Source organism: Macaca mulatta, chromosome 4 (genome assembly GCF_049350105.2).
Source record: "Macaca mulatta isolate MMU2019108-1 chromosome 4, T2T-MMU8v2.0, whole genome shotgun sequence".
Classification (NCBI taxonomy): Eukaryota; Metazoa; Chordata; class Mammalia; order Primates; family Cercopithecidae; genus Macaca; species Macaca mulatta.
The window spans coordinates 151,264,008-151,290,011 of record NC_133409.1 but is presented as its reverse complement, the minus strand read 5'-3'; the positions used below and the strand labels follow the sequence as shown (position 1 = coordinate 151,290,011).

Here is a 26,004-nt window from a genome sequence, read left to right as displayed (position 1 = left end):
AACTTTTTGATTTACGTCTTAATTTCTCTGTTTACTCAGTTGTAATTCAAGAGTATGTTGTTTAGTTTCCATGTATCGGTTTAGTTGCCAACATTTCTTTTGGTGTATATTTCTAGTTTTATTCCATTGTGGCCAGAGAAGATACTTAGTATGATTTCAGTTTTTGAAAATTTGTTGAAACTTGTTTTGTGGCTTAAGATAGGCTCTCTCCGGGAAAATGTTCCATGTGTTCCTGAAAAGAGTGTATATTCTGTAGTGTTAGATAGAATGCTCTGTAAATATCTGTTAGCTTTATTTGGTGTAAAATTCAGTTTAAATCCAGTGTTTCTTTCTTGATTTTCTATGTAGATGATCTGTCTCATGCTGAGGTTGGGATGTTGAAACTCTCCTCTCTTATTGTATTGGAGTCTATGTCTCTTGTTAGATGTAGTAATATTTGTTTTATGAATCTAGGTGCTCCAGTGTTTAGTGCATATATATTTAGAATTGTTCTATTCTCTTCTTGGATGGATCTCTTTATGATTATGTGATGGCCTTCCTTATCTTTTAAAAAAATTGTTCTTGACTTACAGTTTATTTTATCTGCTGTAAGTATAGCTACTCCTGCTCACTTTTGGTTTCCATTTGCATAGATAACCTCTTGCCATTCTTTTATCTTCTGTCTCTATGGATTCTGGTGAGGTGGTATTACTGGTGAGTTTTTTTGTAAGCAGAATATAGTTAGATCATGTTTTCTACCCATTCAGCCATTCTGAATCTTACAAGTGGAGAATTTAATCTGTTTACATTCCAGATTTTTATTAATATGTGAGGCTTTCTGCCGAGACCAGCTCGGTCAGGGAGACCCTAAACCAGTGGGGCTAGAGGAATTAAAGACACTCACACAGAAATATAGAGGTGTGAAGTGGGAAAGCAGGGGTCTAACAACATTCAGAGCAGACAGCCTCGAACAGAGACTTACCCACATATGTATTAACTCAAGCCAGTGATAAGCATTGTTTCTATAGATTATAGATTAACTAAAAGTATTCCTTATGGGAAGCAAAGGGATGGGCCAAAATAAAGGGATGTGTTTGGCTAGTTATCTGCAGCAGGAGCATATCCTTAAGGAACCGATCGCTCATGCTATTGTTTGTGGTTTAAGAACGACTGTAAGCAGTTTTCCACCCTGGGTGGGCCAGGTGTTCCTTGCCCTCATTCCGGTAAACCCACAACCTTCCAGCGTGGACATCATGGCCATCATGAACATGTCACAGTGCTCCAGAGATTTTGTTTATGGCCAGTTTTGGGGCCAGTTTATGGCCAGATTTTGGGGGTCCTGTTCCCAACAGCTTTGTTCCTGTCACATTGTTGTTTTCTGGTTGTTTTATATGTCCTTTGTTACTGTCTTTTTATCTTATTGCTTGTCATTATGGTTTGGTGGATTTCTGTAGTAGGACCATTTGAGACCTTTCTCTTCCTCTTCTGTGTGATTGTTTAACCAGTGAGTTTTATACTTGGGTATGTTTCCATGGTGATAATGTGGAAATGTTGAAAACGTTGTCCTTTCAATTCTAGGTTTAGGAGTTTCTTGAGCATTTCCTGTAGGCCCTGTCTAGTGGTAATGAAGCCTTTCAGCATTTGCTTGTCTTGGAAAGATAATTTCTTTTTCAATTATGAAGAATAATTATGCTTGGTTTATTACTCTTGGCTTGGCAGTTCTTTTCTTTCAGGACTTTGATTATACTATCCTATTCTCTTCTGGCCTGTAAGATTTCTGCTAAGAAATTTGCTGTTAGAACTGAGCATGGTGGCTCACACCTGTAATCCCAGCACTTTGGGAGGTTGTGGTGGGCGGATCATGAGGTCAAGAGTTCAAGACCATCCTTGTTAACATGGTGAAATCCCATCTCTACTAAATATACACACACAAAAAAAATTAGCTGGGTGTGGTGGCGTGTGCCTGTCATCTCAGCTACTTGGGAGGCTGAGGCAGGAGAATCACCCGAGCCCAGGAGGCAGAGATAGCAGTGAACCGAGATTGCGCCACTGCACTCCAGCCTGGCAACTTAGCAAGACTCTGTCTCAAAAAAAAAAAAAAAAAGAAAAAAGAAAAAAAATCTGCTGTTAGTCTAATGGGGTTTCCTTTATAGGTAACTAAATGCTTTTATCATGCTATTTTTAGGATTTGCGTTTTACCTTAGACTATAGAAAGTCTGATTACATGCCATGGAGAAGAGCTTTTTGCATTGTATTTTTCTCAGAATTGTTGAACATTTTGTATCTGAATGTCTTAATCACTGGCTAAAGTTTGGAATTATTAATCTATTCTTTCATTAAATAGGTTTTCTAATCTATTCTTTGCCTCTTTTCTCTTGAGGATACCAATAATTTGAATATTTGGTTGTTTATATTGAACCAAATGTCACAAAGGCTTTGCTCATTTATTTTTTATGTGTGTTTTTGTCTTATTGAATTATTTCACAATGTACATCTTCAAGTTTTGGGTTCTTCCTTCTGCCTGACCTAGTATATTGTTGAAGCTTTCAAATGTATTTGGAATTTCATGTCATGAATTCTTTAATTCCAGAATTTGTTTTTTTAAAAAAATCTATATCTTTTGTAAACTTCTTATTCATGTCCTGAATTATTTTTATGTTTTCTTTGTATTTTTTTTTTCAGAATTCTTTTGTATCTCACCGAACTTCTGTAAAATAAATGTTTTGAATCCTTTATCTGGAATCTTGAAAATTTCTTTTTGATTAAGATCTATTGTGTTCCTTTGGGGCTTTTTCTTCTTTTTTGCTTTTTCATGTTTCTGTGTCCTAATGTTAATATTTTTTCATCTGATATAACAGCCAGTTCTTCCTATTTTTTGAATTTTGTTTCATAGTGGAGAACTTTTTCCTGAAGATGAGTCTATGGTGTTGGTTGTGTGGGGTACTTTGGATTTGATTCCGGGTGTAGTACATAGTAGAGTACTATGGTCTCTGTGTAATTTCTTTGGCTGTAGACAGTGTTAATGGTATCTGTGATTTCTTCTGTGCATTAGGGTGTGGTTATTAGTGAGGCTGTGGTGAAGATGTGCTGGGGAATGGGATGCCACATGAGACAATCTTCAGGCTCCAGTGGTGGCAGTGGTATGCTGAGTGTTCCTATCTTTGTGCCCCAAGGTGGTGTATACTGGCATTTGTGTTGATGGTTACTGCTGGGCTGATTCCTGGGCCTCCGGGTGGCTTGCTTGGATGCCAGTAGTGGCAGTGGTTGACTGGTTGGGTGGGTGGGGTCTTTGGCTCCTGGGCAGCTAGCTTTGCAGTGGCAGTGGTGGGCTGATTCTCTGGGTCCCAAACAGTGTGCATTGTTAGTGGCAGCTGTGATAGGCTGGGTGGGATGCTCATAGGTGGTGTTTGCAGGTAGGTGACAGCTAAGGTGATAGCACCCAACCTCAGGTACCCAGGAGTAGTGTGCAGGTACCCAAGGTGGTGGATTGGGTTGAGGAATTCCCAGGCCCCTGGACTGTGTTCTCTGTCTCAGTGGGAAGGGTCGATGAAGCTGTCTCTTCATCATTAAATGCTGTGCCAACTAGTCCCTTAATTTTGTTTTTGCCTAGAGGACTGAAACATTTATTATAGTTTAGCTCTGTTGGTTATTTTTTCACTCCCTATATGTCTAAAATCCCTTCGTTCGTTTGTTTGTTTGTTTGTTTGTTTGTTTTTGAGACAGAGTTTCACTCTGTTGCCCAGGCTGGAGTGCAATGGTGTGATCTTGGCTCACTGCAATCTCCGCCTCCCGTGTTCAAGTGATTCTCCTGCCTCAGCCTCCTGAGTAGCTGAGATTACAGGTGTGTGCCACCATGCCTAGCTAATTTTTGTATTTTTAGTAGAGACGAGGTTTCACCATGTTGGTCAGGCTGGTGTTGAACTCCTGACTTCGTGATCTGCCCACCTCGGCCTCTCAAAGTGTTGGGAAGACAGGTATGAGCCACAGTGCCTGGCCTAAAATCCCTTTATTTTTTGATGGCTATATTGAAGGTGTGTTAGCTTAATTTAATCATTACACATGGTATACATATATCAATACATCAAGCAATATCTCCCAGATGTATTATAATTTGTCAATTAAAATTATACATATATATTTGAAAAAGGTATTGTTTTCTGGGAATAGAATCTAGTTTCACAGCATTTTCCTTTTAGTACCTTAAGATGTTGCTCATCTGTCTCCTCATTTGCATTGTTTCCAATGAAATACATGCTGTCATCTTTATTATTATTATTTTCACTTTCTGCTTTTTCAATTTTCTATTCTTCTGTGGTTTTCAACAAATACATGGACTTTTTTTTTTTTTAACCGAGAATTATAGAGTGAACTTGAGAAACAATGTATAGGGAGGGCTTTTTGGCTACTGGTTGTAAATTATTAGAAACAGTCGTTTGCTACTTGTTTTATTAGGTCACAGGCTAATTTCCTCAGAGTATTCTTATATTGAAGAATGTCATAATTCATTTTGTTGGTCATCCCTAAAACCATAAAAACCCTCGAGGAAAACCTAGGCAATGCCATTCAGGCCACCGGCATGGTCAAGGACTTCATGACTAAAACACCAAAAGCAATGAAAACAAAAGCCAAAATTGATGAATGGGATCTAATTAAACTAAAGACCTTCTGCACCACAAAAGAAACCACCATCAGAGTGAACAGGTAACCTATAGAATGGGAGAAAATTTTTACAATCTACTCATCTGACAAAGGACTAATATCCAGAATCTACAAAGAACTTAAACAAATTTACAAGAAAAAATCAAACAAAACGTGGTTAAAGGATATGAACAGACATTTCTCAAAAGAAAACATTTATGTGGCCAACAGACACCTGAAAAATGCTCATCATCACTGGCCATCAGAGAAATGCAAATCAAACCCACAATGAGATATCATCTCACATCAGCTAGAATGGCAATCATTAAAAAGTCAGGAAACAACATGTGCTGGAGAGGATGTGGAGAAATAGGAACACTTTTACACTGTTGGTGGGACTGTAAACTAGTTCAACCATTGTGGAAGACGGTGTGGCGATTCCTCAAGGATCTAGAACTAGAAATACTATTTGAACAGTGTTCCCATTACTGGATATATACCCAAAGGATTATAAATCATGCTGCTATAAAGACACATGCACATGTATGTTTATTGCGGCAGTATTCACAATAGCAATGACTTGGAAGCAACCCAAATGTCCTTTGTAGAGACATGGATGAAGCTGGAAACCATCATTCTGAGCAAACTATCGCAAGGAGAGAAAACCAAACATTGCATGTTCTCACTCATAGGTGGGAATTGAACAATGAGAACACTTGGACACAGGGTGGGGAACATCACACACTGGGGCCTGTTATGAGGTGGGGGCAGTGGGGAGGGATAGCATTAGGAGATATACCTAATGTAAATGACTAGTTAACGGATGCAGCACACCAACATGGCATATGTGTACGTAAGTAACAAACCTGCACGTTGTGCACATGTACCCTAGAACTTGAAGTATAATTAAAAAAAAAGAGTCGTGTTCTCCGAGTTCCTGTCTCTCTGCCAACGCCGCCCGGATGGCTTCCCAAAACCGCGACCCGGCAGCCACTAGCGTCACCACCTCCCGTAAAGGAGCCGAGCCGAGCGGAGGCGCCGCCCGGGGTCCCGTGGGCAAAAGGCTACAGCAGGAGCTGATGACCCTCATGATGTCTGGCGATAAAGGGATTTCTGCCTTCCCTGAATCAGACAACCTTTTCAAATGGGTAGGGACCATCCATGGAGCAGCTGGAACAGTATATGAAGACCTGAGGTATAAGCGCTCACTGAAGTTCCCCAGTGGCTACCCTTACAATGCGTCCACGGTGAAATTCCTTACACCCTGCTACCACCCCAACGTGGACACCCAGGGTAACATATGCCTGGACATCCTGAAGGACAAGTGGTCTGCCCTATATGACGTCAGGACCATTCTGCTCTCCATCCAGAGCCTTCTAGGAGAACCCAACATTGATAGTCCCTTGAACACACATGCTGCTGAGCTCTGGAAAAACCCCACAGCTTTTAAGAAGTACCTGCAAGAAACCTACTCAAAGCAGGTCACCAGCCAGGAGCCCTGACCCAGGCTGCCCAGCCTGTCCTTGTGTTGTCTTCTTAATTTTTCCTTAGATGGTCTGTCCTTTTTGTGATTTCTGTATAGGACTCTGTATCTTGAGCTGTGGTATTATTTTTGTTTTGTTTTTGTCTTTTAAATTAAGCCTCGGTTGAGCCCTTGTGATGTATATTAAATAAATGCATTTTGGTCCTTTTTTAGAAAAAAAAAAATTGATCATCTTGGCTAAAGCATGGTGCCTAGAGAGGTGGTCAAGTATTATTCTGGATGATTTGTGAGGGTGTTTGTTGGATTAGATTAACATATAAATAGCTAGACTTTGAATAAAGTAGATTGATGTCTATCATGTGGGTGGGCTTCATTCTATTCATTGAAGGTGTAAATTAAATAAAACACTGACCTTCCTAGAGCAAGATGGAACTCTGTAGCAGACAGCGCTGGGATTTGAACTGCAGTATCAGTCAACTGACCCACAAACAGCTGGTTGGTTTGTGTCCAGCGTTTGCAAGATGAATGGACAACATCCTGTTTGGAAGTCCACCTCTTTTATCACAGAAGGTAAAAACAGAAGAGCTCTTGTGGACTTAATTGCATAGTGTTTTTTTAGCAGTGGTGGAAGAATTGAACAACGATAAAGCTCCTACGTTTTTAGTTTTTACTGACTTACAGGGAGTGACTAATGGCCTGGATGTATAATTAATCAGGAGAGCAATGGGAAAGTTACCTATGAAAAGAATGCCCATATGAGGCAAGTCCTGTGGAAGTCACTGTGGTAATTTCAGGGGTTCATTAATGTAAGATCTGTTAATTACTGATAAAGATTGGATGTTGTTCTTTTGCAGATCTCATGTCGCGATGTGATCCCCAACATTATAGGTGGGGTCTAGAGGGAGGGAGGTGGTTGGATCATGAGGTCAGTTTCTCATGAATCATTTAGTATCATCCCCTCAGTGCTGTTTAGGGCCCCTCAGAATAACTCCCTTCCAGGTTTGGAAGGTGATTGAAATCAACAAGAATTTACCTCCAAGTGTTTGCCAGGTGCACCTGAAATTCCAGCTATGAGAGCGGCTGAGGCAGAAGGGTATCTTGAGTCCAGGAGTTAGATTTTAGCCTGAGCAACGTTTGAGACCAATCGGGGAAACATACCAAGATTACATCTCAAAAACAACAACAAAAAATCCTCGTTTTCTTGTGGTGATCACCTGAGTCCGTGAAATAAGTAGACATTGGGGCCTTAGCAATGCAGAGATAGGTGGAATCAAGACATATTCCTCTTGCATTCCACACATCACAGGCACAAAATACACATAAGAAGTGCTTTCTTTAACAAAAAAAAGAGAGATAGCATATGGCTATGTAGCAGATTCTTTTATGGGAAGGCCTTGAAACTACATAGCTGGCAAGTTAGACTGATACCATTAGCCCCAGGAAGCAGCAAATGGGTCTTGGCAGGAATAGATCCTCACCCTGGAGTGGGCTTTGTTCAGCTGGTGGTAGGTGTGTTACCAAACTAAACTGGGGTCCACTCACCTGGGATGTTGCAGTAAAAGCAAACATCCACACTGAGATTGTAGTGGAAGAAAGGAGGGCATTTATGTGCAGGGCGCCGAAAAAGGAGAATCGGGCAGCTCAAGTTTAAGATGCAACCTTTTTGATGGCTCACAAGCAAGGAGTTTTAAAGGCAGGGACAAATTTCAGGAAAGCAGAGTTACAGGCAACATCATAAATCAATGCATAGAAGTGATACACTGCTTCGGCCTTAAAAGGTGGAAAATCCTGATGAGGGAGCTTACAGGTCTTAGATAGATTTAAAGATTCTCTGATTTGTGATAGATAAAGAAGCAAAACTTCCTCACGCAGCTTCCTTACACAGCTGGGGGCAGTAGAGAGGAATGTCCAGTCCTGGCTTGTGGGCTTGACTCTCTCCAGACCTCTCAGGAAGAAATTTAGAACAAAGAACGGTGGTCAGAGTTCAGTCCTCAGTTTCCCCTTTATAAGGTCTCCCTGTCAGTGGATCTATTAGGTGGGAATCTACGTTTCTGAAAAACAACTCAGGGACATATGTTAAGATGTTATTTTTAGTTTCTATAGAGAATCAAACATCTTGTGACTCTAACTTCCTTGGCTATTGTTTTAAGCTATCATTACCTTCTTGTTTATAAGGTCACTCACTTCCTTTTTCGGGCTGGCTAGTTGCCTGGAATTTCTCTTGAAGGAACTGAAGGTTTTTCTTTATTTCCAGATTGGGAGGCCCTGGCAGGCTTCTAAGAGAGGTCCCTGCTATATCTCAGATGCAAATGCTCGGAGTGCTACAAAGAACTTGAATGGGAGGTACTGCAACCATGTGGACCGCTGAGTTACATTTCATTACACCGGAAAATGCACCTGCTCAAAATGTCCAACAATGGTCAGAGAGACATCCTCCTCAAAGGAAGAGTTCCATAGAGAATTAAAATAGCCAATTGAAACATTGGGTGTGTAAAGCAAGAGTGGGGAAACAAGTATGAAGGGTGGGCTTATACACCTTCATGAGGGTGCTCACACTTGACATGAGAGTATCCTCTCTTTTCCTGGTGGATCAGGGGAAGGTGCTGGTGTGATCTACATATATTCCTTCCCATGGTGGGAGGACACTGGAATGATGACTGTAATTCACCTCAACTTGCTTTTCTCATCCCTGATGCAGTGGTCCCAGGACTAGGGATGCAAATAGAGTCCAGAAACAGGAATTATTCCTAAGCAAGAAACTGTAAAAATATTTTATGTCCTTTATGTAATAATTCCTAGGGGCCTGTAGAAGAAGGTTGTGCCTTCACTGCACCTGGCAAAGTTGGGGCTAACACTGAATGCAGCTGTATTGCCTGGGGTCAGATAGCCATCCAGTTCTCTACCTGCATAACCCTCCCCTCTATGAACTGGAATGGATGATGTGAGACAATTGCTAGAACAGTATTTGTCCCTGCAGTCTAAGCCAGCACAGCAGCAGAACCTAGTGTTCCTTCCAAAATTATAAATGTTTAGTATAAATGAAGAGAAGGAGAAATAGTAGCTGAGGGTAAATGAATGAACACATGGGTTATGTATGAGGAAAATCCAATGTTACATGAACTACTCGAAAGAAGTGTAAGCAAGAGATGATATTGTCTCTTAGCTTGATTTCACCAGATGCCTGAAAGGGTGCAGCCATATGTTGCTGAGACTATTCCTATTTTTGGACTGCACTGGGAAAATTGCTAATGACCAAAGAGGATTCTGGTAATGTGCCAGGATCTTTTCACTGTTCTGATTCTTCTGGTATAGGAGATCTGTGATTGGCCAGGCACAGTGGCTCACGCTTGTAATTCCATCAGTTTGGGAGGCAATGGTAGGAACATTGTTTAAGACCAGGAGTTTGAGATCAGCCTTGGAAAAATAGGGAGACCCATTCCTATAAAATATTTAAAAGTTAGTTGGGCATGGCGGTGTGCACCTGTAATGCTATCTACTCAGGAGGCCAAGGCAGAAGGATCACTTGAGTCCAGGAATTTGAGGTTACAGTGAGCTATGATTGTGCCTCTGCATTCTACCCTGAGCAACAGAGCAAGAGATTATCTCTGAAATAAAATGATAAATACTATAAAAAGAGATAATGTGGTCAAAACCAGGGTGTGATCTTTGGTCCAATAAAAATATTTGGTCTATGTCCCTGTTTCGTGACGACCATGTTCTAAAACATTTGCAATCTCCTCAGTGATAAACATGACTTCAATATGGCAGTGAGATGACTGTGGGGTGAGGGGCTCCTAGATAGCTTCAGAATGGGGGCTGGTTGCCAGAAACACAAAGCTGCGATTAGAGGATTGGAACTTTTAGCCCCATCCCTAAAGTCTGGGAAGGAGAGAGTGGCTCGAGGTTGAGTTCAGTCACACAATAGCTGGTGATTTAATTAATCTTGCCTACACAATGAAATTTACATAGAAACCTCTAGAGATTGGGTTTCGGAGAGTTTCCCAATTGGTGAGCACATCCATGTTTCCACCTGTGGGGAGGATGGTGAACTCCATCTCCATGGGGACAGAGGCTCATGTGCTCAGAGCCCTTCCAGATCCCACCCTGTGCACCTCTTCATCTGGCTGCTCATTTGTATCCTTTATAACTGCTATGGTTTGAATGTTTCCCCAAAAAAGCATCTGTTGGATATTTCATCCCGAATGCAACATTTTTAAGAAATGAGACCTTTGAGAGGTGATTGGACCATCAGAGCTCTGCCTTCATTAGTGGATTAAGGCTCATCATAAAAGGACCTGAGGCTGTCAGTTTGACCTCCTTTTCCCCCTACCTCTCTCCCTCTCTTGCCCTTTGGTTTTCTACCAGATACAGTCCCTTGATCTGGGAATTCCCATCCTCCACACCATGAATGAAACAAATTTCTGTTTGTTATAAGTGATCCAGTCTCAGGTGTTCTGCTATAGTGGCATAATTTAAACCAGGGGTCCCTAACCCCCGGGCTGTGGACTGGTACAAGTTTCTGGCCTGGTAGGAACCAGATTGCACAGCAGGAGGTGATCGGTTGGGCGAGAGAGCATGAGCATGACCACAGGAGTTCCGTCTCCTGTCAGATCAGTGGCAGAATTAGATTCTCATAGAAGCACGAACCCTATTGTGAGCTCTGCATGCGAGAGATGTAAGTTGCATGCTCCTTATGAAACGCTAATGCCTGGTCATCTGAGGTGCAACAGTTTCATCCAAAACCATTTCCCTCTGCCTTCCGCCACCTCCACTGGTCCATGGAAAAACTGTCTTCCATGAAACTGGTCCCGGGTGCCAAAAAGGTGGGGATTTAAGCTATAACAATAAAAAAATTGTAATACTGAGTATGAAAGGAAAATAAAATTTCAGGACTCCAAATTCACTATATCAAAGGGAAAAGTCAAGTTTGGAGACTGAGTGATGGCAAAACTGCCTTTCTTTTGTTCCTAAACAAATAACTGCCAAGACAGAAGACCCCATATCTCCCCAGGTGGCCTCCCTCACAAACTGCTCACCAGATAATTCCTTGTGGGCCCCAATATGTTTACTCTAAAATGGAGTTTTATTGAATTTCCCCCAACAATATAAATTAACAGCTTATCTTCATAGGTACAAGACAAAGACAAGATTAGACATCATCCCTTCACCCACCTGGTGACTTTTCTACCCAACATTTACTTTGTCTTATGTAAAATGCAGATTTACTGAGCATGAAATAAATGCATAGTTGACTATTTTTTTCCTCTCCTGGCTGCTCTTTCCCCTATAAATATTGCAGTCCTCAAAACCCTGTTAGGAAAAAGCATGGGCCACAGATGCTACAATGATTTGTGTCTCTGTTTCCAAGGTGCATCTTCAGCTTGGCAAAATGAACTTCTAAACTGACTGAGACCTGTCTCAGACGTTTTTTGGTTTACATGACTATAGCAACTTCCTGAGTTCTTTGAGTTAAAGAATTCTCAAACCTTGGGAGGTGAGAGACCCCTGACTTTACAGCCATGATAGACAGAAGTGCAGGTAACCTGCGACCCGATACTTGTGACTTGCATCTGAAGTGAGGACAGACTTGTGGGACTGAGCCGTTAAACCTGTGGAGCCTGAGGTGAACTCCAGGTAGTTAGTGTCAGAATGGAGTCGAACTCTAGGACTCTCAGCTGCTGTTGGAGAATCAGAAAGTTATTTGGGTGGAGGAAAACCCCATCACCATCCCACAGAGAGAAACTTAGAGTAAGAGTAAGCAAGTACACCGCTATCTTTTTGGTCCCAGAGGAAAAGATAAACAAAATGTAAGCATTTATTTAATGTCCCTAATCTACTAAACACAGGTTACTACCAGCTGTTCATTGTCTAGACGTGGAGTGGTCCTACCTCTAACCTAGAAGTTAGGATTTCTTAGGCCTTTGAGGGTGTCACATAAAAACTAATAAATGTTAGAGATTCTCTCCCCAGAAATATTTCCACACACAAGAAAATAAAGATATTAATATAAAACATCGGTGTGGACCCAGAACCTCTGAGGTCTTACAAACCTGGGTGTTTTAATCCTAGTAAGAGACAATGCTGAGGAAAGATGTTTGAATAATCATTTCATCATCACACAATGCCACTCCAATAATCTAGACTATAAACTGGGATAGACAAAAACTTGATGTAATAATCTATCCTCAAGGGATATGTTATTTATTAGTCTTGGTTAATTCAGCCACTCTGCGTGCCTACCAGGTACCAGATAAAGTTCTCGTCCTGTATCACTGCTCCAAGAATTAAAATGTGTCACTTTTTCCCACCCCTCACACTCCAGCACTTGAACCCTCTTACTACACCAGAATTCCACACTGTCAATGAAAAGAGTCAAACTCGGTAACATATTTGAAGAAATTTATTCTGAGCCAAAAATGAGTGACCACAGCCTATGACACAGCCCTCAGGAGACCCTGAGAACATGTGCTCAAAGTGGTTGTGGCACAGGTTGGTTTTATACATTTTAGGAGGATATGAGACATCAATCAAATACATTTAAGCTATACATTGTTTCGGTCCAGAAAGTTGGAACAATTTGTAGCAAGCAAGGGTTGCGGGGTAGTGCTTCTGGGTTATAAGTAGATTTTTAATTTTTCTGATTGGCAATTGGTTGAGTTACTATCAATAGAAAGGAACGTCTGGGTTATGATAAGAGGTTGTGGAGTCCAGAATTTTCTCATGCAGATGATTCCTCCAGGTGCCAGGCTTCAGAGAGAATAGATTGTAAATGTTTCTGATCAGATTGAAGGTCTGTGTTGGTGGTAAATGCTGGTCAGCTTTTCCTGAATTCCAAAAGGGAAGAGGGCATAATGAGGCATGTTCAACACCTGCTTCCCATAGTGGCCTCAGCCAGTCTTTCAGGTTAACTTTTGAGCACCGTGGCTGAGGGTGTCAGTTGAGATGGTTAGGAGGGGGTGGCTTTGATGTTTATTTTTGGTTTACAACATGCAAGATGTTGAGAGGAGACCGACACCACCTCCCTCCCTGGAAGCGGACAACACTCCAGTCACCCTGCAGTTGATCATGGACATACGTCTTAAGCTCCACCATTCCGATGACCACCTGCTGAAGAGGTGTCATTGTCCTAGGTAAATACTAAGGGTGTGTCATCTCACGCCAAGAAGATTAAGGACACTGACACACGAGGAGTGAGTTTAGGAGCAAAGGTTTTAATAGGCAAAAGAAAGACAAAGGGGAACAGCTCTCTTCTTGTGAGATAGAGGGGCACCCAAAAGAGAATTCTGGCCTGGAATGGCAGTGCATCGGATTTTACAGGCAGGCTTGAGGAGGTGGTATCTGATTTATGTAGAGCCCACAGGTTGGTTGGACCAGGTGTGATATTTCCATAGTGCAATTGGAAGGTTGTTCGCCCCACTCTAATCCTATTATGCAAATGGACTTGCCACTTGACCGGTGCCATGTTGTCTGCTCCTTACTGTAAGGAAGAGCCTGGCAAAGAGAAGGGAAGATAGAGTCACCATTGTGAACATGCCCAGTCCCAGGTGTCCGATTCCTATTGGCACAGCTGCCAGCATTCACCCGTGCAAGCTTCCAGCTTACTTGTCTGTGTCTGAAGCTTGATATTACAGGCTGCACGTTGTTAGAAAAGAAAATAATTTGGAGCCTGCTTTTCATTAAAAGCCTTCTGTACCCTCTTTCACTCCCATATCACTGCCAGACTCTGAGGCAGACTGAGGTGACAGAGAGGCTGGGACTGTGCAGAACACATTTTAGTAAAGATGGCTGATGGCAGTAGTGATGTCCAATTACCAGGTGCAGCAGTGACGTCTCTCCTGGCCTCAGGGTCCAGTGTCCAGCACCAGGTGTCAGAGGTGTGAGCAGTGGCGTCTGTGCTCAGCAGTAGGGGCAGTTGTTCCTAGGAGGGACCCGATCCAGGTTGGGGTGTGGATTCTGTTCCTGGATGTGTAGTTTCCCGCCTGCTTCTGAGGCCTTCCCCACAATAAAACTAGCCCCCAATACCAAATATACGACTTTATGTGTACATTACAGAAATTTGTTTTCCGTAGTTTGCTCCAAGAAGTGAGTGGGAAATGAGTCGATGGGCGGGTGTCAGAGAGCGGCATTCACAGCTGCTCCTTGTGTGAGAGCCACATCCTGAATTCTCTACCTGGTCTCTACTCCACTGTGGAGAGAACAACAGGGAATGTCACATCTCATAACTGATGACACACAGCCTCCCTTTTCTTTCTGTGAGGAAAATCCTCTTTTTAACAGGGTTTGAAAACCTACCCCACCCACCCACCCTGGGCACTCTCTGATCACTGATAGTGGTGCCTGATCTGATTGAGCAACAGGATTGCTGGTGGGGGCTTAGAAAATACTCAGGTCACTTCCCAGAACCCCTGTCTCAGAGTATTATGCACAAGACCAAGGAATCGTTTATATAACAAGCCCTAGAGGTGAGGCTGATGCTCAGGCATGTGGGATCCTGGTGTTCTTGATCTGGAGACCAGCAACATGAGCTCCAGCCTTTTCATAAATCAAGAATCCCTTGCTCGACTCTAGACTTCCTGGATCTTAGCACCATGTCCAGGTGATCCCTATTCACACAGGAGTTCCTTGTCTAAGTGTTCCCTAGACATGGGGTCAGAACTGTGCAGTCTGCTCTGGGTGTGGTCTGATCACATCCCTTAAAACTGGAGGTCCAGGGTTCAGTCCTTGCCCTCATTCTTTTCCACAGTCAATCACTGCCTTGGGTGCCCTCTTCCATGCTTGAGGTTTTAAGTATCGTTTATCTGGTGTGACCTCCTAAATCTATTTCTCCTGCCCAGTCTATTTCTCCTTTCCTCTAAACTCTGGAGTTGTCTGTCCAAATTCCACCCCAGCTCCCCCACCTGCATTCGTAGTAGACATCTCCTCTACTGAGTGCCTGTGATGCCCCCTCCTCAGTATGCTCCTGCAGAGTCTCCCCATCTCCACTGACAGCAGCTCCACCCTTCCTTCTACTCACTCATTTTACAACTATGGGTGTAGTTGATTCGTCTTTCTCACACCACAGATACAATCCATTGGCAAATACTGTGAGTCCATCTTCAAATGCATCTTCAAATGCTCACGTCCCACTCTTTCCCCTTCTCATGCCCTAGTCAAGGTAACCGACATCTCCAGCCTGGAATACTGCACTCGCTTTCTACTGTTTTCCCTTCTGCCTCCCTCATCCCTCACCTCTCAATTCGGTTCTCAGCACAGCAGTCAGAGATCATTTTAGAAGAGAAGTTATATCATGGCCCTCTTCTGCTCAAAACTGTCCTCTGACTCTTCATCCCACTCAGAGTAAAGGTCAGATCCAACCCCATTTTCCTCAAGCCCACCTGCTCTGGCCACACCTCTGACCTTACCTCAGTTTCTCTCTGTCCAGCCCTCCTGGCCTCCTTGCTCTTCTGGGAACACAGACACCTTCCTGCCATAGTGCATCTGGACTGGAGGTTCCTCTGCCTGGAAAGAACTTCCCCAGACATCCTCACGTCCCTCAAATCCTTCCTCGAGTCACCTTTGCAACAAGGCACACACTGACCACCCAGCACAATAGCCACCTTCCCTGTCCCCACTGCCCACATCCTGGATCACCTGCCTCACAGCACTTACCACCTTCTAGCACTTTCCTGTCTTATTCTGGTTACAGTGTATCTATTGTCTGCCTCTTCCCACTGGAACATACCCTACAAAAGGCCAGAGGTTTTTCTGATTTTACTTCAATGGTATTCCCCAGATGCAGAACCATTCTGTCCCATGTCTGGCCAACGACAAAGGTCAGTTGAATGAATGATCACTGTAGAGCACCTTCCTATTCTAAAGGCAGTATCTTTATTAACATAGCCTTAGGCCAAATGCTGTTTTGTGGCAGCTACAGCACAAGGTCCCCTCACACTGAGATAGAGGCCGCCTATGTTTTTCTCAGCAGTGCTGCTTGTGTGCCCTCCCTCCCCCATCCCTCTTTTTACAGCAACGTCCCCCGCACCCCCCACCCCAGCACACTGCAGCTAACAACCAGGTTCTCTCTTCAGGAAAGAGCAGTCTTTGATGATGGGTCCAATTCCAGAGACAAATGTAAGTCTAAATTAGACTCTGCTTTATAGATTCATGAGTTGGGATTGGATTCAGCACCAAGATCGCTAGAACCAGGGCAGGGAGAGAGGGCAGGAGAGCAGAGCAGAACAGAAGCTCTAGAAGCAGGGCAGGAGGTGAATGGCTCTGAAAATTTGTCTCAGAATGCACAGAGACCCCGTGTGCAGGGGCCGCCCTGGGCGATGTCTGAGCCTCTGTGGTCACAGCTCCCGCTGGACAAGTTTCCACTGAAGGGACAAGGACGACGGAGCAGTGAAGGTGACCCAGCTTAGGACTGACCACATAAAGCCCACGAAGAACTGAACAGCAATTAGGTACAGGCCCAGTCCACACTGGGCTCCTCACAGCCTTCTCCACCCCCACCTGCAACAGACTCAACACAGGGAACATGCAGATTCTGGAAGGTTCTCAGGTCTTTATTTGTTCTCTCAGATTCTAGGAATTGACTTATTTAATTAATCCATCAACCTCGCATAGCAAATATTTGAGAAAACAAATTTATATTCAGATTCTTATTTTCAGTAGGGAAGTAAGAAGTTGCAGCTCAGTGCACATAAAGTTGAGACTGAGATGGAGACATCCAGCCCCACCTCTCTGGAACAGGAAAGATGACTGGGGAGGAAACACTGGTCAGCGTGGGAACAGGGGTCACGGTGGGCACAGGGGTAGACTGTCCCTCCACCTCCTCACATTATGCTAACAGGGATGCAGACACATTCAGATGCCTTTGCAGAATGAGATGCCAGAGTCTCTTGAAGTCACAAAAGGGAGGTGTGAAGAAATCCTGCATCTCAGTCCCACACAAGACAGTTGTCTCAGGCTACAGAAAACAAATCATGAACAAATTCAAGTCATTCATGGTAAGTGATGACACTCTGAACAGCCACCACACACTCGTAACGTCCCAATCAAAGAATCTCCATTACCCAAGCCTTTCCCCACTGTCCCTCCGCCCCCCACTCTAGACCCCAAGAATCTCACCTTTTCAAGCCGTGAGAGACACATCAGAGCCCTGGGCACTGTCGCTGGCTGGGGTAGAACAAAAACAGGAGCTGGTCAGAGCCCTCAGGAGACATGGGACAGAAGGAATTATGGGGTGGGTGAGCTCCTACACACTCCCACCCCCACCACTTACACGCAGCCTGAGAGTAGCTCCCTCCTTTTCCACCTGTGGGAAGAAAATATCCTGTGAGGGGACTGGGAGGATGCAGGGCCATAAGATCTTAGAGGAACCTCCTCTTCTTGGACCCCAGAAAAATTTCCAGAATGATGACTACAGACCCAGATCAGGAAACAGGAGGAAAGCAGGTGTGTGTTCTGGACCAACTCTCCTCCTAAGGTCTGTCCTTAGCAGGGACCTTCCCCTGACTCATGAATGCTGGAATCAGGACCCAATACCATAATCATCAAGGTGATACATCCGTCCTTCATTGTCACATGTGCTACACAAAAGAGTAAGTGCTGGCACACAGGGTCCCAGGCTGGGTTAGCCCCTGTGTGGATGCTGCTTCCCAGGAATGAGGCAGTGAACACTTCTACCTGGTGCTTGAAACCCCCAGAGGGACAAGAAAAGCAAGATCCCACTCCTCACCCCTTCCCTACCTGAGCTCTTCCTCCTCCACATCACAGCAGCGACCACAGCTCCGGTGACCACAACTGCTAGGACAGCCAGGCCAACAACAATGCCCACGATGGGGATGGTGGACTGGGAAGATGGCTCTGGGAAAGGAGGGGAAGGTGAGGGGCCCTGACCCTGCTGAAGGGCTCCAGAAGGGCTCCTGTTTCCCCTGAGAAGAGACATGACCCCTCATCCCCCTCCTTACCCCATCTCAGGGTGAGGGGCTCCGGCAGCCCCTCATGCTGCACATGGCACGTGTATCTGTGCTCTTCTCCAGAAGGCACCACCACAGCTCCCCACTTCTGGAAGGTTCCATCTCCTGCAGGCCTGGTCTCCACAAGCTCGGTGTCCTGAGTTTGTTCCTCCCCATCCCGCTGCCAGGTCAGTGTGATCTCCGCAGGGTAGAAGCCCAGGGCCCAGCACCTCAGGGTGGCCTCATGGTCAGAGACGGGGTGGTGGGTCACGTGTGTCTTTGGGGGATCTGATGGGAAGAGTCAGAAAATTCAGGCGCTTTCCATCTCTCATGGGACACCCCAGCAGCACCCATGTGACCACCCTGAGAACGAACAGGACACCCGGGGTGGGGGAGGGAGCACAGAACCAAGACACCAGCCTGGACACAGGCATCTGGGATAATCTCCTATTCCTTGGAGAGTTCTAGACTCTGAGGGAGGAACAGCGACTTCTGGTCCTGACCTGAGTGGAGGCCGAGGGACTCAGAAAAGCTGGAATCAGACCTTCAAACACGTTGAGTGTGAGGCAGAGAACAAGGCCTGACAGAAAAATACACGGTGCCCAAGGCTGCTGCAGGAGTCAAAGGGGACCTCTGATCAGTATTCTAGGGACTGTCTTCCCCTCCATTTCCTCAGAGACGTCATCCCTTAATTGTCCTAGAGAGCAGAGGGGCCCTCAGAGGAAATCAGGAAAACTCATGCCATTCTCCATTCAAGGGAAGGCGACATTCTAGCGCTGATCCCATTTTCCTCCCCTCCTCATGGGAGGCCATCCCGGGCGATCTAGAGGTGATGGGGAAGGCTCCCCACTGCCCCGGTACCCGCGCGCTGCAGCGTCTCCTTCCCGTTCTCCAGGTATCTGCGGAGCCACTCCACGCACCGGCCCTCCAGGTAGGCTCTCAGCTGCTCCGCCACACCGGCCGCCTCCCACTTGCGCTGGGTGTTCTGAGCCGCCATGTCCGCGGCGGTCCAGGAGCGCAGGTCCTGGTTCAGGGCGATGTAATCCTTGCCGTCGTAGGCGAACTGGTCATACCCGCGGAGGAGGCGCCCGTCCGGCCCCAGGTCGCAGCCGTACATCCTCTGGATGGTGTGAGACCCTGGCCCAGCCCCCGCGGTCAGCCGGTCCCCGGAGCCCCGCCCCGCCCCGACCAACCCGCGGGGATTTTGACCTCAACTGAAAATGAAACCGGGTAAAGGCGCCTGGGGCTCTCCTCGGTCGAGGGTCTGGACGGGTCCCGCGGCCTCGGGGCGGATCTCGGACCCGGAGACTCGGGGAGACCCGGGCCGTCCGTGGGGGATGTGGAGGGGTCGTGACCTGCGCCCGGGCCGGGGCCACTCACCGGCCTCGCTCTGGTTGTAGTAGCGGAGCGCGGTCCGCAGGTTCACTCGGTGAGTCTGTGCGTGGCCCTTGGAGTTCCGTGTCTGCTCTTCCCAATACTCCGGCCCCTCCTGCTCCACCCACGGCGCCCGCGGCTCCATCCTCGGACTCTCGACGTCGCTGTCGAACCGCACGAACTGCGTGTCGTCCACGTAGCCGACTTCGAGATACCAGGCTTCCCGGCGGTCGGGCCGGGACATGACGGTGGTGAAATACCTCATGGAGTGCGAGCCTGGGGGCGAGGAGAGGCTGAGACCCGCCCGACCCTCCTCCCCGCGCGGCTCCCCGGGTCCTGCGCCCCCGCCTGCGGTCCCCTAGCTCCTCCCCGCAGAGGCCATTTCCCTCCCGACCCCGCACTCACCGGCCCAGGTCTCGGTCAGGGCCAGGGCCCCCGAGAGCAGCAGGAGGAGGGTTCGGGGCGCCATGACCCGCATGTCGGCGTCTGAGGAGACTCTGAGCCCTGGTGATTGCGTGGGGACTTTAGAACTGAGACCGCGACGACACTGATTGGCTTCTCTAGACATCCGACACCCAATGAGAGTGGGAACTGGGACGCGTCACGAGTATCCTGGAGGAAGGACCCGACACAGGTTGGGAGAAGAAGTGAAACTAGGGGAGTGGGGAATCCCCAGCTCTGCGCCTCCCCAATGCAGATAAGGCCCGAGACCCTGAGGGCCACGCCCAGAACCTGGGACTTCGTCCTGATCCCTCTTCTCCTACACCAAGCCTCTTTGTCACACTGTCTGCCTGAGTCCTGGAAAAGGATCTGTCGTGGAAACCAGGGAGAGACCCCCAGGCTGCGCCCAGTCCCTTCCCCTTCACTACTTGTCCTGGAATCCCCGACCCTGAACTGGACTCCCTGCCTCCCACTCCTACCTCTCCCCTTGGACCTTTGTGCAGGAAAACTGACCACGGGGAACTTGATGCCAGAGAGTGAGCTCGCCCTGGGAATGGGGGTGTAGAGACAGGGGTTTTCTCTCTAAACCTGGTGAAGTTTTGTCTGAAGGCACCACACAGAGATTCTCATAAAAACGAAGTTTCCTTTTTATTATTACAGTAGGTAGCACAATATTGGTAATCCCTGAATGATTAGAATTCCAATCTGTAAAAGACCTGTGTCAAAACAGCATTACAAAGCTCTTAAGTTTTACTTTCCCAGACTATGGATCTGTGGCTCTGGGTTGTTGCATTTAAAATTACCTTCATTCCTTAGCCCGGAGTTTCCCTGTGTGAGTCCAGAACGTCTCCTGAATTCAGAGAAGCAGGGTTTGTTACTGTCTATTGCAACCGGGAGCCTGTAGTCATCACCTCAAAGTTGCCGAGTGCTCCATGCAGACCCAATGCTCTTCACCGACGCTCAAGCACTGCCAGTTTTCCTGAACTCTGCACATCTAAGCCGTGTGCATATTTTATCTGGACACTTGGTATTTTTGTAACTCTTTTTTTTTTTTAATCGTAAGGAGCCAATTAGCTTTTCGGAAGTCCAACAAAATGTATTGAATACCGAATGCAAAGAACCCCCTGCTAGGCTCTTCCACTGCTTTAGAATTCTTTCCTCTGCTCCTTTTCCTCACCTCCTACTTCTCCAGCCCTTCTCTCTGCCCCTCTCATCTCTCACACCTCCCCTTCCCCTTAGTCCCCACTACCCTGTCACTCCTGAATTGTGGCACTAACACTGTCCCTCACCTCCTGCCCATGTCTGTTCTGCCCACAGTGCTCAGCGGTCCTGCTAATGTGAGCAAAGTCCTGTCATTTCTTCACTTACTATGGCTGGATTCTGGTCTACAATTTGCTATATGTTTTCAATTCGTCTCATCTCTTTTTGTTTCTGTTCCTCCTCTACTACTTCCCTATGTGTCAAATAAACATTTTGTAGTTTATGATTTTAATTCTCCTAGTGGCTTTTGGCTATATTTCTTTACACTAATTTTTTACTGTTGTAAGAATGGAAACCCAATTCCTTGGCTTTTCACAGTGAAGTTCAGATTATATTAAATGACACCCAGCAAAATAGAGGACACTTGTAACAGTGTAGCTTCATTTAATCTACCATTATGCTATTATTGTTTTATATATTACACCAATCTATATTATAAACTCAATGATACAGTGTAATACTTTTTGTTTTAGACAAGCAGCCACATGTCTTCAGGAAATTAAGAAAATGAGTGTGAATGTGACATGTGTATGTGCATCAGTCCTGTTGTTAATTGTTCCGTTCTGTGTATCTGGGTCACCATCTAGTATAATTTCCCTTCACCCTGAAGAACTTCCTTTAAAATTACATGTGGTACAGGAGCCCTAGGAAATGAATCTTATGGCTTTGATGATCTAAAAATGTCTTTATTTTTGCCTCCCCTCCCCTCCCCCACCTCTTTTTTTTTTTTTTTTTTTTTTTTGCTAATTAGGGCGTTTACGTGTAATAAAATTCACCAGTTTTAGCTGTGCTTCTTGGTGAATATTGGTAATTATTTATAGTCGTGTAACTACCACACTGCCCAGTAGAGAAACACCAAATGCAGAGAACCCCCTGCTAGGCTCCTCCACTGCTTTGGAGTCCTTTCCCCTGCTCCTTGTCCTCACCTCCTGCTTCCCCAGCCCTTCTCTCTGCCCTCATCCCTCACACCCTCCTCTCCCCTTAGTTTAATCCTTGCCTCCCACCCTCACCCCTTCCCTTCACTTAACCACCGCTCTGTTTTCTGTCACTGCAATAGTGAAATTTCTAGAATTTAATGGAATCCTATGTTATGTAGTCCTTCGTTTGGTCTCTCACTTAGCATAACGATCTTTGAGATGATGCCATTCACTCATTTTTGTTGCTGAGCAGCTGCTGAGTATTGGTGGAATCCCAGTTTATGCATTGGTTTCTCTATTCTCTAGTTGATTGACATGTAGATTCTTCCAGCTAGGGTTTGTTATTAATGAAGCCACTAGAAATAACTGCTTACAAGTGTGGACTTACATTTTTATTTCTTTAGGATAAATACATATTTGTGGAATTGCTGGGTCATGTGGTAATGGATGGGTAGCTGTATAAGAAATTGGCATACTGCTTTACAAGTTGACTGCCACATTTTTTGCATTCCTACCAGCAATATCAGACATTCCTATTTTTTCCATATTCTTGACAGTATTTAACTTATCATATGTCTTTTTAACTTTACCTATTCTAGGTGATGTGTGATGGCTTCTCATTGTGGTTTTAACTTGCACTTCTTAGATAACTAGTATTGTTTAGTATCTTTTCATGTTTGTCTAAGTGACTTATTACATATATTTTATGAACTATTTTGCAAATTCAATGATTAATTCCAGAGACTTTTTCAGAATCTCTTAGTGTTTTCTACATATGCAATGAAGCTGGTGACAAAACAAAGACTTTTGTTTCTTCGTTTCCTATCTATTGATCTTTTTTCTTTTAAAATTATTTTTATTTGGTAGACATGAGATCTCACTATCAGGCTGGTCTCCAACTCCTGAACTCAAGTGATCCTCCCACCTCACCCTCCCAAAATGCAGGGATTACAGGCATGAGCCACCATGCCCTGTCCTTCTATTAGTCTCATTTCATTTTCTTGCCATGTGGCACTGGTTAGGATGTCTGTTAGGTGTTTAAACAAGAATGATGAGAGCTCACATGTTTGTTTACAAGGAACTTAAACAAATTTACAAGAAAAAAAAAACCAGCCCCATCAAAAATTGTCAAAAGATATGAGCAGACACTTCTCAGAAGAAGAAACATATGAAAAAAAGCTCAATATCAATGATCATTAGAGAAAAGCAAATCAAAACCACAATGATGTACTATCTCCTGCCAGTCAGAATGGCATTTATTAAAAAGTGAAGAAACAATAGATGCTGGCGAGACTGTGGAGAAATAAGAATGCTTTTCCACTGTTGGTGGGAATGTAAAATAGTTCAACCATTGTGGAGGATGGTGTGACCATTCCTCAAAGATCTAGAACCACAAATACTATTTGACCCAGCAACCCCATTACTGGGTATACACCCAAAGGAATATGAATCATTCTACTATAAAGAGACATGCACACGTATGTTTATTGAAGCACTATATTCAATAGCAAAGACATGGAACCAACCCACATACCCATCAATGATAGTCTGGGTAAAGAAAATGTGGTAGATATACACCATGGGATACTACATAGTCATAAAAAGGAATGAGTTCATGTCCTTTGCAGAAACATGGATGAAGCTGGAAGTCATCATCCTCAGCAAACTAACATGGGAACAGAAAACCTAACACTGCATGTTCTCACTCCTAAGTGGGAGTTGAACAATGAGAACACATGGACACAGTGAGAGGAACAACACATACCAAGGCCTGTTGGGGAGTCAGGGGTGAGGGGAGGGAACTTAGAAGATGGGTGAATGGGTGCAGCAAACCACCGTGGCAGACTACATGTATGTAACAAACCTGCACATTCTGCGCATGTATCCTGGAACTTAAAGTAAAATAAGATAAATTAAAAAAGAAAGTGCATGTCCTACATGTACACATATGTTTATTGAAGCACTATTCACAATAGCAAAGACTTGGAGTCAACCTAAATGACCATCAATGGTAGACTGGATAAAGAAAATGTGGCACATATACACCGTTGAATACTACACAGCCATAAAAAGAATGAGATTATGTCCTTTGCAGGAACGTGGATGCAGTTGGAGGCCATTATTCTTAGCAAACTAACGCAGGAAGAGAAAACTATATATCACATGTTCTCACTTATAAGTGGGAGCTAAATGATGAGAATACATGGGCACGTAGAGGGGAACAACACACACTGGGGTCCACTTGAGGGTGGAAGGTGGGAGGAGGGAGAGGATCAGGAAAAATAGCTATTGGGAACTAAGGCTTAATACTTGGGTGGGTACTAATGGGTATAGAAATAATCTGTACAACAAAACCCATGACACAAGTTTACCTGTATGACAAACCTGCCCATATGCCCCTTAACTAAAAATAAAAGTTAAATTAAAACAAACAAACAAAGTGCATGTCTGCAAAGAGCATATAGTTGGGTTCCGTGTTTTCAAAAACAATATCTGCCCTTCATTAGAGTGTTGATTCATATAGGTTTTTGTCATTATTGATATGACAAGTTTTAGGTCTACCATGTTATTTTCCCAGTTCTGGTTTCTCTGTTCCTCTTGTCCTGATCCATGTCTTCTTATTAGAAACCATAGAAACAAAAGAAAGTAGAATAATATCTTTAAAGTGCTGGAGGACAAAAAGGTTAACTAAGAATTCTATATCCAGCAGAGATGTCCTTCAAGGATAGGCAAATAAGGAGATATTTCAGGTAAAAGAAAATTAAGAGAATTTCTCGCCAGCAGATCTGTACAATTACAACTGGTAAAGAAAATTCTTCAGACTAGAGACAAATGATACCAGGTGGAAAATGAGATTATCAGAAAAGATGAAGATGATCAAAAATGGTAAATATTGAGCTAAGTTCAAAGGCTATCTTGCTCCTGTCATTTACTCTTACTTTATATTCATAGAACTGTTTAAAGATAAGAAAAAAAACTTTTCTCGTGGGACAACCTATATAGATATATTGCATATAATATCTATACTATAAAAGATGGATATTTTGCAGAGGGTAAATGATTGCAATATTTCTATATTTATGGGTACCAGTACATTATTAACTGAAAGTAGACTGTGAAATGTTAAGAATGAGTTAAGTTCTGAAGGAAATTGCAACACTAAAAACCATTCAAAAGATCAACAAATCTTGGAGATGGTTTTTCGAAAACAAATCCCAGCCAGTCTTGAGTCTCATCATCCTACGATTTCAGAACTATTGCGAATACAAAAGTAATCACAGAACAGTCCTGCCCAGAAAGAGGAGTTATCCTTAAATATGGTGGCCCTGGGACAGTTGGCCCTTCCTGCTGGACCTCTTCCACATGGGCACTTTCTGCAGTGACTTTGTTGTCCTGCTATTCCACTCTACCCAGTGTCCTGACCCAAGAGACAAGGGGCGTCTGCTGCTGTGTCCACACTTGGAGAAGGAAACCTTGATGGTGTTAGTCAATTACAAGCCAGGCATGACAGCTCACCCCTGTAATCCCAGCAGTTCAGGATGCTAAGGCAAGAAGATTGCTTGAGATCAGAAGTTGGAGAGCAGCTTGGACAACATTGTGACACGCTCATCTCTAAAAGATATAAAAATAAGTAAACTTAGCTGGGCCTAGTGGTGGGTGCTTGTATTTGCAGGTATTGGGAAGGCTGAGATGGGAGGATCCCTTGAACTTATGGGTTCAAGGCTGTAGTTAGCTGTGATCACACCACCGGACTCCAGCCCAGGCCACTGAGTGAGATCTTGACTCAAAAATATACATTGTAAACCTTTGCTCACTATGGGTTATTTTATTTATTATTTATTCAATATGTATTTAGATTTTATTTTACTGGCAGCACAATAAACCAGGATATACAGAAACTAGAAATCACATCCACTTTCCAGTGGTAAAAAGCCCAGTCCAGGCAGGTGAGAAGGAGACAGTCCTCATTAGC

The 26,004-nt window shown here is 44.5% G+C and overlaps 2 protein-coding genes across 31 annotated transcripts in view; one reads left to right on the top strand and one right to left on the bottom strand.

Annotated features, from left to right (window-relative positions):
- Nucleotides 1-19,912, bottom strand: part of LOC100426197 (class I histocompatibility antigen, Gogo-B*0101 alpha chain) — a 142,356-nt gene extending 122,444 nt beyond the window's left edge. For 3 of the 26 annotated variants that reach the window (XM_078000523.1, XM_078000526.1, XM_078000520.1), the window contains exons 1-7: nt 19,819-19,912; nt 19,420-19,689; nt 18,901-19,176; nt 18,052-18,327; nt 17,831-17,947; nt 17,364-17,396; nt 17,210-17,257 (exon numbers count right to left, since the gene is read on the bottom strand). In XM_078000523.1, coding sequence (XP_077856649.1) covers nt 17,214-17,257; nt 17,364-17,396; nt 17,831-17,947; nt 18,052-18,327; nt 18,901-19,176; nt 19,420-19,689; nt 19,819-19,891 — 1,089 coding nt within the window. In that variant the 5' untranslated portion in view covers nt 19,892-19,912 and the 3' untranslated portion in view covers nt 17,210-17,213. Of the gene's footprint in view, nt 1-12,482; nt 14,286-16,626; nt 17,049-17,209; nt 17,415-17,812; nt 17,948-18,051; nt 18,328-18,900; nt 19,177-19,419; nt 19,690-19,814 lie in introns of those variants that run through there. The other 23 variants (XM_078000529.1, XM_078000528.1, XM_078000525.1 and 20 more) reach the window with 22 other exon arrangements.
- Nucleotides 5,543-6,307, top strand: LOC144340483 (ubiquitin-conjugating enzyme E2 C-like). Of its 5 annotated transcripts, none has more exons than XM_078000565.1 (2): nt 5,543-5,715; nt 5,797-6,307. In XM_078000565.1, exons 1-2 carry the CDS (start codon nt 5,580-5,582, stop codon nt 6,117-6,119), a joined length of 459 nt encoding a protein of 152 aa, XP_077856691.1. In that variant the 5' UTR covers nt 5,543-5,579; the 3' UTR covers nt 6,120-6,307. The 5 variants fall into 5 exon arrangements, with proteins under 5 accessions (XP_077856691.1, XP_077856692.1, XP_077856690.1 ...); XM_078000566.1 differs by having other exon boundaries at nt 5,543-5,732; nt 5,910-6,307; XM_078000564.1 differs by having other exon boundaries at nt 5,543-5,864; nt 5,937-6,307.
- Nucleotides 19,913-26,004: the final 6,092 nt, after the last annotated feature.

Bases quoted from the DNA above. Each gene is read 5' to 3' on its own strand.
- LOC144340483 (XM_078000563.1), top strand. From the start codon at position 5,580: ATGGCTTCCCAAAACCGCGACCCGGCAGCCACTAGCGTCACCACCTCC.